Source organism: Octodon degus, unplaced genomic scaffold (genome assembly GCF_000260255.1).
Source record: "Octodon degus isolate 3935 unplaced genomic scaffold, OctDeg1.0 scaffold00138, whole genome shotgun sequence".
NCBI classification, from domain to species: Eukaryota; Metazoa; Chordata; class Mammalia; order Rodentia; family Octodontidae; genus Octodon; species Octodon degus.
In genome coordinates, this window is record NW_004524714.1 from 2,321,643 (window position 1) to 2,336,745 (window position 15,103).

Here is a 15,103-nt window from a genome sequence, read left to right on the forward strand (position 1 = left end):
AAAAAAAAAAAAAAAAAGACCACAGTACGTGGCATCTTCTAGTTTAGGAGGCCACTGGCTGGCGGGAAGGGGAGCACCCTGCTCGGGTGGATGCACCCAGAGGACACTGCTGTAGCCACAGCATCGACCGACAGGCTCACAGACGCTGTTCCCATTAGCTGAGTCTGAGTCCCAGACGTTCTTTGTCCCCGAGCTGGACATGACATCAGGGTCCCAAAGATCTGAGAAAAGCTGATTTGGAAGTCAGTCAACAGAGAAGGGAAGGGACCTCAGGCCATATCAGGGGTTGAGGAGGAACTAGGAAGGGTGAGAAGGTGACTAGAAATGTGGGAGGGAAACAGAATGTAATATTCTGGAAGGCAAGAGAAGACAGACCCAGATTTGCATTATACACTGCCTCTCCCAAGCCTCGGGGCTTTACCCACCCATGCCTCAGTTTCCCTCATTGTAATATGGGGATCTGGTGGTCTCAGCCTAGGAAGGGGGCTGAGGGGTGACACCTGTCAAGCTAGTGGCTCCTATCTTAGCTGGCTCTTTGAGCTTCCTCAGGACAGCAGACGGCCCATCCCTATACAGATGAGGAAACTGAGGCTCCGACAGTGTGGGGCGGAATTGGGCACCCAACCTCGCAGCTCAGTGCCCTGTCCCTGCCCACAGGGACCAACAGCCCCTGGCTCCAGGCCGGTGCTGGAGACCTCAGCCCTGCCTGGGGCCCCTGGGGCCACCTGGAATTCCTGTGGTGGCCTGCAGCCAGGGCAGACGTGCTCCGGGCTCCGTGCCTTCCTGCCCTGGAGAGGAGGAGGAGCAGGACAAGCATCTGCTCGCTGAGGGGTCCAGACCCTGGCTCGCCACCAAGCGTCTCTGGCGTGTGCATGGGCGGGCGGCGCCTGGAAACATCTGTCTCCCACAGGACACAGATGGCTCCGGCGTCACAGGGGGTGGGGAGGGTCTGTCGGCCCAAGTGTGGCAGGGCCACCTTGGGCCTGAAGGACAGGGGCCTGCAGAGAGGGCCACCTATCTCCTGTGAACATGGGAGAAAGATGCAGGCACGTGTCTCCCTCTGCTGCACTTCCGTGTGGCCTCTAGGGGTGGGCCGGAGTGAGGGAGGCCGCGTCCCTCAGGATAGAGAACAGCTTACCCGTCTGTCCCCAGCTGCAAGCCCATGGGAAACCTGAGCTTCCCGGGGACAGGGGAATCAGTCCAGGTGTCTTCTACTAGGGACCGAGAGCCAAGCCTACCTCGCAGTGTCCTTGCCCACGATCCTCACCCCTGCCTTACATTTCAGGCTAACTTATCCCTCCAATAAACTCATCTTCTGTCGCAGCGCAGGTCCACAGCAGTCAAAGCCCCTGTCCTGTCCCTGTGGGGCTCCTAATGTGTTAAGCATGGCTTGACCCTGGCTGGGCATGGAGGGGACGCCTGGCACATAGCTGGAGCTAAGGGGCCCCTCTCCCACCAGCCCCAGGGTCCCCACCTCTTCCTTTCCCCACAAGGCCTTGGGTCAGGGCTCCAGTGTCCTTGCACCTCCTGAGAAGTTTGCTTCTCCCTGGACTAGGTCTAGGTTCTGCCTTGTGTCCACCTGGAGTCTCTTTCCCTTTCAGTTTTTTGAGACAGGGTCTTGCTATGTAGTTCAGGCTGACCTTGAACTCTCTATACATAGCCCAGGCTGGCCTTGAACTCGCAGAGATTCTCCTGCCTCAGCCTCCCCAACGCATTGATCACGGGCCTGTGCCACCACATCTGGCATCTGGTACTTTCTAAAGATGCCAATGGGTCTGTATAAGGTCCTGGGTGGGGATGGGTTGTGCAGTGCGGAAGGAAAGGGTAGGGAGGAGATTTGGGAAAAGCAGTAGATGGGGTTCCTGCTGCTGCCCAGAGACCCATGCAAGCCCCTCTCCATAGCAGTCCCCCACAAGGTGCCCCAGTCACCGCACTATATGCCCTCACTCCAAACTCAGCTCAGGAGACAGCAAAGAAGGAGTCCAACGTGGTGTCCAGTGGTACTGGGGTCTCCACTCGCCAACTGGGAGTCACTCAAACCTCGGGGAAACTCCTTTGTGGAATGGGGTGTAACAGAGTGGCCTCTGGGGTGTCTGGAAGGAGTCAAGGCTGATAAGGTGAACGCCTAGGGAGTGGCCTGGGGCTGAGTTAACTGTCCCTGGGGTGCAGACCATGCTGTAGGGTCTGGACACCCCATACCCCCTCTCTTCCCTCCCAGCCACTGTGGGCTTGGTCTCTGCACTGCAGCCACTCCCAAGGTGGCTTGCTGGCCAGGGTGGGTCCCCACATCCCAGGAACCCATGGGACAACACTTCCCCCAGCCCCCACCCAAGGAGCCACACCACCCTTCCTGGCCTGTGCCAACTCCTGCAGGACAACCCTCGGCCTGCCAGCGTCACACAGGCAGGAAGCACCCAGGGCCGAAGCCCTACCTCCAGGGGCTCCCCCCTTCTCTTCCCTCCCCGAACCTCAATTTCTCCATCAGTGCTCCAGGACTACACACATGAAGAGTGGGTTTTTGAAGCCCAGCTCTTCCCGCACACTTCAGCTCAAGGACTTGACACGGCTCCCACCGGCCCTCAGGATAAAGGCCTGACGTCAAGTCTGCCTCTCCTAGCTTCCTGTCCCCACCACACCCTTCTGTCCTACAGAGGTCTGGGCACATGCGTCGGTGCCTCTGCCTGGGCTGGTGCCCCTTCCTATGCCAGATCCCTCCAAGGGAAGCCTGCGTGCCACTCTCCTGCAGTGGGCCCAGGCTTTCTCCTGCGAGCACGCTAGGCCCGGGCTGCTCCGGTGCATGGTGCCTGCGGTGTGGCACGCACAGCAAGCATGCACAGTTCTGGCGGGGGTGGGGTTGGTTGGCTCCTGGGTGCCAAGCGCAGGGCCCAGCATTGTGGGCCCCAGCCTTGTAAATCTCCCAACAGCCAGAGAGAAGGTGGCACTGCTGAACCCCGCTTTCCAAGATGGATCGGAGCAAGCAGAGTAGGGGTGACCCCCGAGCCTGTGACCCTAGATCACGAGAGTCTAAAGCCCTTCTTTGGGCCTGTCTTTTGTCCCTGAAGGACTTTTACTCTAGAGGGTTAGAGAGGGCAGACATGGGGTCCTCTGCCTTCTCTGGGACCCAGATTCCTTGCTATGCCAACTTGAGGGTGTTCTTCCTTGCCAGTCTTGGGCCTACATTTCCCTGTCTGCAAAACAAAGTGCCAGATGGCCAGTGTCTGGCTTGTGATCCTGGCTTCCGGGCCCGGCAGCATCCGTGAGTCCGGGCTTCTAGTCTTTGGGGACCAGTGTCCTTGCCTCCTCAGGTCTCAGCTTCCTCATCTGCAAAATGGGAATGCTGAGCCCGCAGGGTGGTGTGTTTCCCCCGCAAGGATTTAGTGCCCGTGCCCTGCTAAGTGCCCTCCACGGACTGTTGGGGTGACCACTTCCATCCCCGGAGGGCCGGTCTTGGGGTCGCTGAATAGAAGGTGGACGGTGGGGAGACAAGCCCGCAGCCTGAACCCTCTACCCCGCCCCTCCAGGCCCCCCACCCAGCCACAAAGCCAGAGCACTTCCTCTCCCCGCCTGGCGGGTGGCCTGGCCCAGCCCCTTCTCTAAGGAAGCGCATTTCCTGCCTCCTTGGGCCGGGCTGGATGAGCCTGGAGAGCTCCCGCTGCCGTCGGTCACCCCAGCCTCCATCTGCGTCCCCATCTTGAGCCGGGACCGTCGCCCCTGTCGTTGTTCACGGCAGCCGGTGCCCCTCCTTGCCACCGGCCAACCACCGCCCCGTCCCGTGCACTGTTCTCCTGACCCCTCGGCCGCCACCGCAGAAGGCTGGAGCAGGGACGCCGCTCCGGCCGCCTGCTCCCCTCGGATCCCTGTGCGAGCCCACGCCGGCCCCGGCGCCCGCCCGCAGCCCTGCCCCTGGACACCGGATAGGGCCCAGAGCTCTGAGTCCCGGCCCACGGCATGGCCCGCTGCGCGCTCGTCCCTGGCTTCGCCCTGCTGCTGGCCGCCTGCAGCCTCGGCCCCACAGGTGAGTGTCCAGGGACTCCAGTGTCGCCCACCTCTTTCCTGGGCCTGAGTTTACACCCCTCACAGCTGGGATTGGGGGAGGGCTCTGGTGGCGGGGAAAGGTGACCACGCACCCCGGTGTGCTGGAACCAGATTTCACATGACAGGCTTTCAGCATTAGGTCGCAAGCAAATTGAGCCATTATTTACCTGACTCTGGTCTTTAGCCCCCGTCCACCCAGCTCTCGCCAGGAAGCCGGGTCTCAGAACACTGCAGCCCTGGGAGAGTTCCCTGCCCTCTCTGGGCCTTGGGTGTCCCGTCTGAGGAGTGGATGGAAAGGAGGGCTTGCGACAACGGTGGCAGGGCCCAGGGTTCAAGCCTCCTTTCCTTGCTTCCTTGTCAGCGTGATCTGAGCTGCTAATGACGGACCCCCAGGATGCAGTGAAGGTCAATGGAGAGGTCATGCCTGCCAAGGACTTGCTATTGTTGTTACTTTGTTACTAGTTACTAGGGCTTTTTAATTTTTATTTTATTTTTTTGTATTTTGAGACAAGGTCAGGCTGGATGTGAACTGTGTAGCCCACATTGGCCTCAGACTCATGGCAATCCTCCTGCCTCAGCCTCCCAGTTGCCCCTATTGTTACTAGGTTTTGTTTTGTTTTGTTTTTTTTTTCTGAACTGGGGCTTGAACTCAGGCCCTTGTGCTTGCCCGGGAAGCGCTTATTCCACTGAGCCATCTCCCTGGCCCCTGTTACCAGCTTTTAACACCCTCACCTTCCCCAGGTCTTAAGCAGTCTCCCTATCCCCACAGCCTGGCAAGAACTTTGGCATTGCCTGCTCTCTCCCTCCTTTTCTGCCCCCAGGAAGGGTGCTGCCTAGGCAGGGTCTTGACCTGTGCTGCCTACCGAGGCTGCCAGAGAAGGGATCTCGAGGAATTGGGGATCATAGCACCCCCTCCACACACACACAGTGTGGGTCTCCAATCTGTCTTGAGGACACCAATCACCCCTCTGTGCACCCAAGGTCTTCCTCAAGTTGGGGTCAGCAGAAAGCCCAGTTGGTTTTTTTTTTTTTTTTTTTTTTTTTTTAATGGTACTGGGGATCGAACTCAGGATCTTGTGCCTGCCAGCCAGGCGCTTATACCACTGAGCTATTTCACTGGCAAAGCCCAGCATTTTAAAGCCTTTAATCAAGAGCCAGGGAGATAGCACAGTGGTATAAATGCTTGCCTGACAAGTGCAAGGTCCGGAGTTTGATCTCCGGTACTGAAAAGAGAGAGAGAGAGAGAGAGAGAGAGAGAGAGAGAGAGAGAGAGAAGAAAGCACTTAATCCTTGGTCTCTTAACACTCGTGAGAGACTGGAAACCAACTTTCAGAGGCATTGAGTGACTTGGCAGGGATTTGGCTCCCAGAACATTGCTCTTAGCCACAGGTGATGGGACAGTGCCTTCTCCACCCACCCTGGGACCCTGCAAGACAGTGGCTGCAGTCACCCATTTCACAGATGGGAACACAGTGGCTCTGCTGCCTGCACTCACACCCAGAGGCAGGGCACCCACTCCAGACCCTCCTCTTCTTCCTCCTCAGGAAAGAGGGGGCCAGGTGGATGTGTGAGGTCTGATTATATAGGATTCTGATGCGCTCTCTCTCTCTCTCTGAGACACTCTCGCTCTCTCTCTCTGAGACACGCTTTTTCTCTCTCTCTGAGACACGCTCTCTCTCTCTCTCTCTGAGACACGCTGTCTCTGTGCAGTTCAGGCTGGCCATGAGTTCATTTTGTTGTCCAGTCTGGTCTCGAATTTGCAACAATCCTTCTGCCTCAACCTCCCGAGGGCTGGGATTACAGGGAGGCATGTGCCACCATGCCTGGCTTATGATGGACTTTAGATACCAAGGATTAGAGACCTTACAAGGCCGTGGTGCTGGACCTGGTGGTACCCACCTGTAATCTGAGCACTCTGGGAGGCTGAGGCAGGAAGACTGCCATACTCAAGCCCAGCCTGTGTGAGATTCTGTCTTAAACCATAATAAATAAATAAATAAATAAATAAATAAATAAATAAGAGCTGGGGATTTAGCACTGTGTAAAGGTTCTGGCTTCAGTTTCCAGTACAGGAGGAAAACATAGGCCTGTGATGTTTGGTAAATACTTAACAATAGAGGAGTTGAGACAAGGGCTTGCCCTGTACAATTGTTGTTGCCCAAATATTCTCACAACCTGACCAAACCAACTTGCTCTCCGGCAAGGTAGCACACGGTATCTTGAATTCCTCTTCCCACCGCACATACTGCTTAGGTCCAGGAACCTTGACAGCAAGAACGAGCGTAAGTAAAGGAATTAGCAAGTAGTGGGTTTGTTCATTGTTATGTTTGTAAAAAAAAAATATGCTGTTTATTTCATTGTAAGTTTGGAGAATTGAGTTCATAATGGCCACATTGAACGTGGTGTGATGGCAAGTTTGAGGCCAGCCTGGGCTATGTAGCAAGACCTTGTTTCAAAAACCCCAAAATAGGACTGGGGAGATAGCTCAGTGGAATAAGCGCTTCCCTGGCAAGCACAAGGTCCTGAGTTCAATCCCTGGTATGGGAAAAAAAAAAAAAATAGTGGCAGTGGTAGCCATATTGAACAACTGCTTGGAAAAAACTGGAAATGTGTCGGCTTGCTCTTGGGAGCAGGTGCCAGCAGGTCCCGGCACCCCCATGACCACAGATAAGAGGGCATCCTGTCATCCGCAGGTGTGCGGTCCCTCTGTGGACCCCCAGCATGTGGTGGGCAGCTGGACCTGGGCCTGGGCCTGAGCATAGGACCCAGATCTCTAGCCCCACTGTGGAAGGAATGAGCCTGGCACTGGTACCCCTGAACAGAACAGAGGGCTCAAAATGGGTCCAAAACTGGGTCCAGTCTTCTGGGAGCACAGAGTGGCAGAACGTACCCAAATTATAACTTTGGCATATATCTTTTTTCAGATTTTTTTTTTTCTTGTGGAACTGGGGATTGAACTCAGGCCCTTGCACTTGCCAGGAAAGCGCTTATTCTACTGAGCCATCTCCCCAGCCCCTGCATAACTTTTTTCCTAGTATTTATTTATTCATTCCCTCATTTATTGCAGTACTGGGGGGTTGAACCCAGGCCCTTTTCATTGAGCTACATACCCAGCCTTTTTTAAAAAAATTTTGAGACAGGGTCTTGCTAAGTCACTCAGTTGCCTACTCTGGGCTCAAACTGAAAGTCCTCCTGCTTCAGTCTGGGATTACAGGCATACACAAACATACCCAGTGTCCATAATTTATGCCCTCACAACTCAGTCTCAGGCAGTGAGCCCTGGAAAGTTACTGGCCTGCTCTGTAGAGATGTATGGCCATAGGCACCTACAACAAAACCCAACACCAGGACCCCTAAATGTCCATCAACCTGAGCCCCAAACAACTCTCAAAACAGTAAGACGTGGTGTGGGAAGCCAAGGGCCGGGCGGAACGGTTGGTTGGCCACACGGACAGGTAGACTCCTGGCTGAGCTTCAGGAGCCTGATAGGGATTCCACACCAGCACTGACACAACAGGAACAGGGCATGGAGGCGTGGAGAAGATTCTGGAAGGACCGCGTCCTGTGTGCCAGTTCTTCTGTGTGGGATCTTCCCTAGGGGACTTTCACTTTCCAATGCACATTTTTCTGCCACAGAAGAATTGTTTTTTTTTTAAAGAATTAGCGTGTGGAGATTTTTAAGGAGCAGTTTAACCGTGTTTGCTTCAGCTTGCCCAAAGAAGTTAGGTAACAGTAGAGGCCCCGAGTATAGCTCAGTGGTGAACTCGGGTTTCAAGCAGTCAGTTCCTGGGATCCATCCCCAGTACCGCAAACAAAGAAAAAGAAAACAATTAAAGAAAAACCTGACCTCCAAACTTCTAGCACAGTTAGCCTGCTGGTGGTAGGTACTTCCTCATTTTTGTGGAGCTTATTTTAATCCAGGCAGTTCTGGGGGTCTTGTGTGCCCTTCTGTGTCCCAGAATATTTCCATGTTGTTTTATGGGCGCTGGCACAGCCCCCGAGTGGCAGTTCTGGAATGTTCTGTCCCTTTCGCGTGCCATTGGTGCCCAGTTGTCAGATCCGTAGGCAGTTGCTCTTTTTTCTGGTTGTAGACACCACCTCCTTGCCCCTTTCCTATGCTGACGGAGCTGGGTGGCTGGGATTGAGGTGTGGATGCGGTAGAGGTGGGCTCTGGGCCTCGCTGGAGAGGGGGCCAGTGACACAGGCCAGGACCTCGTATGTCTCCAAGGCCATAGTCAGGGCACTTTCCATTAGCAAGGAGGAAGAAGGATTTGGGGGAAAGGGGAGGTCCTGGGGATGGTGCACACTGGACCATTAAGATTCCCTGGGGCCGGGCATGGTGGCACACGCCTGAAATCTCGGAACTCAGGAGACTAAGGCAAGAGGATCATTGCAAGTTTGAGACCAGCCTGGGCTACAAAGTGAGCTCAAGGCCAGCTTGAACTGCAAAGTGAAACCCTGTCTTAAAAAGAGGGGGGAGGGGCTCAGTGGAATAAGTGCTTCCCTGGCAAGCACAAGGGCCTGAGTTCAATTGCCGGTTCCGCAAAAAAAAAAAAAAAGAGAGAGAGAGAGAGAAGGAAGGAAAGAAGTGAAATAAAAAAAGATTCCTTCTCTAAGCCAGAGCCAGGTCTGGTGGTACATTCTTATAATCCTAATATACGCGAGGCTGAGGCAGGAGCATCGCCAAGAATTTGAGTCCATCCTGGGCTACATATCCAGGTCCTGTCTCAAAAAACAAAAATAACAAACAAAAAACCAAAAAGATTGCCTCTCACTTCTGTCCTTGTGTGGCAGGCCCACGTTATAGATAGGGTCATCCAGTCTGGGACAAGTCAGTCCAGATTCTAGCCCCAGGAGGCCTGCCCCTAAACTCGGCTTCTTTTCCCTGCTGGGTGGAGGCCGGCTGCAGGGACCCTCATCTCAGGCTGAGCTGGCCTCCACGCCTGGTTGGGGTGGGGGCACTCACTGGCCCGCAGCACCTACTGTGTGCCAACACCACCCAGCAGACTTAGCAGGAGGCAGAAGCTCGTGCACCCCCACTTTACAGAGGTGCTGCCCAGTGATGGGCTGGAGATGACCACTGCGCTGTCCTGTCCGGGGCGGGCGGCGGGTGGCATGAGGAGCATCCTCGGGCGGCCTGGCCTCTCGCCTGGGCCTTGTCCCTGCCCTCAGGAGCTGCACTCTCCCTGCCTTCGTCAATGGCAGGGAGGCCCCAGAACCCCCAGAGGAACACGGAGCATGTCCACCCACCCAGCACCACAGGGAAACTGAGTCCTGGAATGGAGGAAGGATGTGACGCGTGTCATGCAGCAAGTTATAGGCAAGCCTGACGAACTGAATTTACAAATGTGTCCTTGTGCCTGCTGAGCCTGGGCTGAGTGACCAGGACACAGGATGAGCCAGGCTCTCTTCTCTCCTGGAAAAACCCATCTGCTGGGAGTGCAGACCACAGACAATCAAAACAGCATATCTGGGCGTGTGTGGCTCCAGAAGGCCAGCTGGGCACTGACCTACCCTGGAAGGGGGAAACCATTCCAGTGAGATTTTCACAGCAGGGTTTTGAAGCACGGATAGAAGTTGGCCTGGTTGGATAAAGGATGACCACAAGTCTAAAAAAGGTGTGGCAAAAGCAAGCAGCGAGGTGTAAGGGAGAAAGCCCAGATCTCCTGGTGGGAGGGCACTGGTAGTTGTCATGGCGGCTCATTCATGGGGAGTTGCCTTACGCTTCCATGTGTCACCTTACGAATCACCAACTCCAGGAGGGAAGTATTGGGATCATCATTGTCCCATTTCACAGAGAGTAAGACTGAGGCACAGAAAGGAAGCTGGAAGGTGGCAGAAGCACAACTGCAACCACTGGTAGTTGTGTGTACCTGTGTGCATGCGTGTGCACCAGGGCCTTGTGTACACCAGGCAAGCGTTCTACCAGAGTCATACCCTTCCCTTTTTCATTGTATTTGGAAATAAGATCTTGGAAAATTGCTCAGACTGGGCTTGAATCTGCAATTTTCCTGTCTCAGCCTCCTGAGTACTGGGATTATAGGTGTGGGCCACCGCACCCGGCTTGCTAGCACTTTTCACTGTAGGCTGCAGTGTGTGAACGTGGTCCTGCGGGTTTAGGGAAGCCAGGGGAAAGAGAGCCCCTGGCCCCCTTGGGGAGGACAGGAGCGCAGGGCGGCCAGAGGAGCAGGGGCACGTGGCAGCAGGCAGGCCCTTGATGGAAAGGATCTGCCCAGGCCAGGCTCTACTGCCAGCTCTCTGGGAGGCTGAGACTGGCCGGAGGATTGCAAGTTCAAGCTGTCTGAGCATCTTAGTGACCAAGTGGGACCTTGTCTCGAAATTAAAAATGGGCCGGTGGAGCTCAGTGTGAAGGCCCTGGGTTCAGTCTGTGACACAGAACCCCCCCCCCGCCCTGGTACCGTGGTTAATATTCACAGCTCGTGTGGAGCACAGGTGTCCCTCCACATCACACTGCCCCAGATGGACACACCTGGAAAGTGCCTTCCAGTGCCAGAGCCGGAGCATCGGAGTTCTAATCCAGGGCCTGCCGCTCGGTAGCTGGCATCCTGGGGTAACCCCATCAACCTTCCCAGCCTTCATGGTGTTCCAGGTAAAATGGGTCCCAGGCCTACTCCCTCCCGGGGCTGCCTGGGTGGAGGGTGAAGGAGCACCTTCACTCTGCCTGCCTGCTCACCTGGGACCTGTCCCTGCCCTCAGGAGCTGCAAGAGTGGGAGCCCTGAGAGGTGGGGAGCCCTGAGAGGCCTTGAGGCTGACCCCCGCCCCCAGGAAGGGGGGTGGAAGCCTCTTCAGTACTGGAGGTCCGTTGAGGAAGAGGCTGAGGGCCAGGCTTGCTGTGGTCCCTGGCATGCTCAGGGAGCCCTTGGACAGGTTGACTGTGGCTCTGGGCGACCAGTCCTGGACAGGGCTGAGCTGACACGTGCTGGGCCACCTGGCTCCCAGGTGCTTTGTCTTTTTATTTTTGTTTTTATTTCCTTTGGCCCTGAGGATTGAACCCAGGGCCATTGCACTGGTCTACATCATCAGCCTTTTAAAATTTACTGTATGTTATTTACTTTCAAGGATTTTTTTGGAGACAGTCTCCGTATGTAGCTCAGGCTGGCCTTGAGCTCACTATGTAACCTAGGCTGGCCTCGAATTTATGTCAGTGCCCCTGCCTCAGCCTTCTGAGTACTGGGGCTACAGGTATACACCACCACAGCCAGCCCTATAATTTGTTCTAATACAGGATCTTACTAAGTCGATAAGTTGCCCGGGCTGTGTGGAACTTTGACCCTCCTGCCTCAGCCTCCCAGAGTGCTGGGATTGATTACCCATTGCACACCTGCCTTCCAGGGCTACTTTACTTGACTGTTTCCTTCCATGGGTTCTGAGAGCAGTTTGTAAAACCTGGGTAGCGGTTGCATGCTTGGGTGGGAGTGAGAGGTGAGGAGGGGACAGTGGTGGGAGGTGGCCCACGGGTCTTGACTGACCCGGAGGCCTAGTCACCCAGGCTGGGGGTGGTGCCGCCTCTGACCCGGTCGGATCCCAGGAGGCTTCGGAGTTTCCCTTGGTGCCAGGGGATTGTTTTCGGCGGCCTAGGCTCCGGGAGACCGGCTCCGGCGTCACCCTCCCTCCTGTTTCCCCATTCTAGTCTGCGGGGTGGGGGCAGCCAGGATCCAAAAAGGCCCCAAAATAAATGGACCTCTTATCTGATCTCGCAGCCTGGCCCGTTATCTGATCATTACATAATGGCCAGGCTGCCGGCTTGGAGGAGGTGGCCCCAGGCGCCCCGGCGGTCCAGGAGGAACTGGGGTTCCTGGAAGTCTGGGGATGGGGCAGGGAAGGAGAGGAGGGAGTCCCTGCGCTAATGTATAGGCTAGAGAGGTGGAGTAGGGAGAGGAGACCAAGGCCCAGCCTGGTCCCCAGCACTGTGCAGCCTTGTCACATCCCACCACTCTCTCCATCTATAGGGAGGAGCTTAGACCTGAGTTGGGGGCTTGGGGATCAGAAGGAGATGAGATGGCAGGAGGGCACAGGCTTGGAGTCTGCTGGGGCGAGGGAGGCCCGAGAGACCTTGCCGCCAGGACACACTGTCATGCGGGCTGCAGGTCCCAGCTACACACCCGCCCCTCACACCACCAGTGCTCCTACAGTGACTGCAGCCAGTAAAATCAGTGCAAGTTTTTGTTTGTGTATTTTGAGACAGAGTCTCACTGTGTACTCTAGACTGGCTTTGAACTCACAATGTAGCCCAGGATGGCCTTGCACTCTTTGTTCAGGGAAGGGTCTACAGTAGGGTGCTCAGGGTCTCACTACTAGATCAGACTTGTAGTGAGCCACCTATTTACAGCCTCCCAAGAGCTGGGATTACAGGCACACACCACCACGCCCAGTCTCAGTTACCATCTTAGTGTGCCTGGGGGTGGGGCTGGCACAGCAGGCCAGGGATCGAACCTCTGGTCCCTGCGCCTGAGGCCTTGAACTCAAAGCAGTACTCCTTTCTCAGCCTCCCAAGTGTTGGAATTGCAAGAATAAGGTACCATGCTAGCAAAAATAAGTGTAATTAAAAGAACTGTCATGTGCCCGTGGGGGCTTCCCAGCAGATTCTATGCGGGGTGGGTTCTATTCACCAAGAAGCCAAAGGTGTGTGGTGAAATCATTCAGCAAATTTAGGTAGCAAATAGGGCCTGAGAGTCGAAGCCAGGTTGGCCTGGCTCCAAGGGCTCTGATTGGAGCCATTTTGCCATGTTGCCCAGGCACTGCCGAGTCCCTGGCACACTTGGGATGGGGCCAGAACAAGGACTTTGAGGCATGGCAGTGCACGCCTGTAATCCCAGCACTTGGAGGCTGAGGCAGGAGGATCCCTGTGGATTCAAGTCCAGCCTGGGCCACTCAGTGAGTTTAGGCCAGCCTGAACTACATAGAGAGACCCTTTTTCAAAGAACGTAAAGGAAATGCCTTCGGGCCCACAGAGGCCAACCGCCCTTGCCCTGATCTTTTGTCTTTGATGGGGAAGGGTGGCCATCCTCTATCTTGTGTGACCTAGCTCTGAGGCCAGCGTGCTGTGGAAAGGTAGGCAAGGAGGAGGCCAGGCAGGCTGCAGACAGCCCCCCTCCTTGGAGCTGGCGTCAGCTGGATGTGAGGCGGTCCCTCCGCGCCCATCTTTGATCTCCAAGAAAACAGGAAGTGAGCGCGACAAGATGGAGACAAACTTCCAAACAGTCTCCCCTTCTCTGTCCTCCTTCCCTCCTCCACCACCCCCCTTAGCGCGGCACATTCCTTAGGCTGAGGTGTAGGGGCCTCATTTCCTTTTCCTCCTCTGCAGGGTCAGGGTGAAATTCCATTCCTCTCCCTGAGGACCTGTGTTTCCGGGCAGCCCAGCCACGGCCCCGGGGCCTAGGCCGAGGACAGTGGCTTGCAGCCTGGGCTGCCCTTTTGCTCACCTTGTCCGCTGGGCCAGGAAGTTGGACCCTCTTGGGAACTGTTCCTCCAGGGCCACCACAAGGGTCAGAAGGGAAAGTGTTGGCTCCTCACCTCCGCTCCAGCCTTCCTTGAGGTTGGACTGGCCTGTGGACCTTGCTGAGCCTTGGGTTACCAGGTGTGGCAGAGAAAAACAGCATGGTGTTAACTTTGAATTACAGATAAACAATGAAAGTTTTTGTAGTAAAATTATATCCCAGGCATCATTTGGGATATACTTTTTTTTTTTTTTTTTGGACTGGGGATCAAACTCAGGACCTTGCGCTTGCCAGGCAGGTACTTATGCCACTGAGCTATCTCCCTGGCCATTTGGGATGTACGTATACTTTTATTTATTTTTATTTTTATTTTATTTTTTTGGTGGAACTGGGGATTGAACTCAGCTCCTTGCACTTCCAGGCAAGTGCTTTTTTTTACTGAGTTGTTTCCCTGGCCCCCTATACTTATACTTTTAAAATTATGCATTATTGGGTCTGGGCAGACGGCTCAGTAGAATAAGTGCTTCCCTGGCAAGCACAAGGGCCTGAGTTCAATCCCTGGTTCCGGAAAAAAAAAAAAAAAAAAAAAGCATTGTTGCCAGGTATGGTGGTGCACGTCTGTGATGCTAGCTAGCACTTGGGAGGAGGCTGAGGCAGGAGGACTGCTGAGTTTGAAGCCAACCTGGGTGACACAGTGGGTTCAAGGCCAGCCTGGAATACATGAGAAGATCCTATCTCACAGAGCACATATAATGTATTGTTAATCTGAAACTAAAATGTAACTGGTGTGCTGTGTTGTGTATGTTGACCTTAGACCTAGAAGCGCTGGGACCTTGGGCAAGGGACTTCTCCGATCATGTGTCACTTGTCCCTCTGTTTCTTCATGATGCTCGCCTCTTAGGGTAGCTGTGAAGACTCAGTGAAGCCCTGAGTCCATGCCAGGTCCCTAGCAGACATTCAGGGTGCGGGAGTACTTGTCACCTGGCTGCTTTTTCTCTCCCTGTTGTTCAGAATGGAACCCAGGTCCTAGCATGGGCTTGGTGACTGCCTTCTGCCCCTGAGCAACACCTTTAGCCTTTCATCTCACCTCTTTCCCACTGTGCTTCTCCAACAGGTCTTGCGGAAAATGTCCATTGTGACCTACAACCTGTGGACCCCCGCAGAGTTGAGGTGACGTATGTTACCAGCCAGGTCTCAGAGGGCTGCGTGGCACAGGCTCCAGGTGCCACCCTAGAAGCGCACATCCTCTTCCTGAATTTCCCAAATGTGAGTGTTCCAGGCTGAGTCGGGGGGGCAGCTCCAGGTTTCCCAAATGTGAGTGTTCCAGGCTGAGTCGGGGGGCAGCTCCAGGGCCATAGGACGAGAGGTGCCTTCCTGTTGGCCATGCCCAGGGCAGTGGTCCTGTTCTCCCTAGGACCCCTCTTTCCCCTGGAGTGTTCCCCTATCATATTTTTGTGACCCCCACTAGACAGTCTCTGAAAGCCAGAGAGATCCATCCCAAGACTGATCTGTCACTTGTCCCAGGCAGACTGCAGAGTCAGGCAGCATGGGTGGCCTTGTACCTTTGGGTGCAAATACTGATTTAGCACTGTGTGGCTTGAGGTAAGCT

General features: G+C 55.0%; 1 protein-coding gene across 1 annotated transcript in view; it reads left to right on the top strand.

Annotated features, from left to right (window-relative positions):
* Nucleotides 1–3,589: 3,589 nt before the first annotated feature.
* Nucleotides 3,590–15,103, top strand: part of Eng (endoglin) — a 42,890-nt gene continuing 31,376 nt past the window's right edge. Inside the window, exons 1-2 of the mRNA XM_023701700.1 lie at nucleotides 3,590–4,015; nucleotides 14,609–14,760. Of these exons, the coding sequence (XP_023557468.1) occupies nucleotides 3,949–4,015; nucleotides 14,609–14,760 (219 nt within the window). The 5' untranslated portion in view covers nucleotides 3,590–3,948. The remainder of the gene's footprint in view (nucleotides 4,016–14,608; nucleotides 14,761–15,103) is intronic.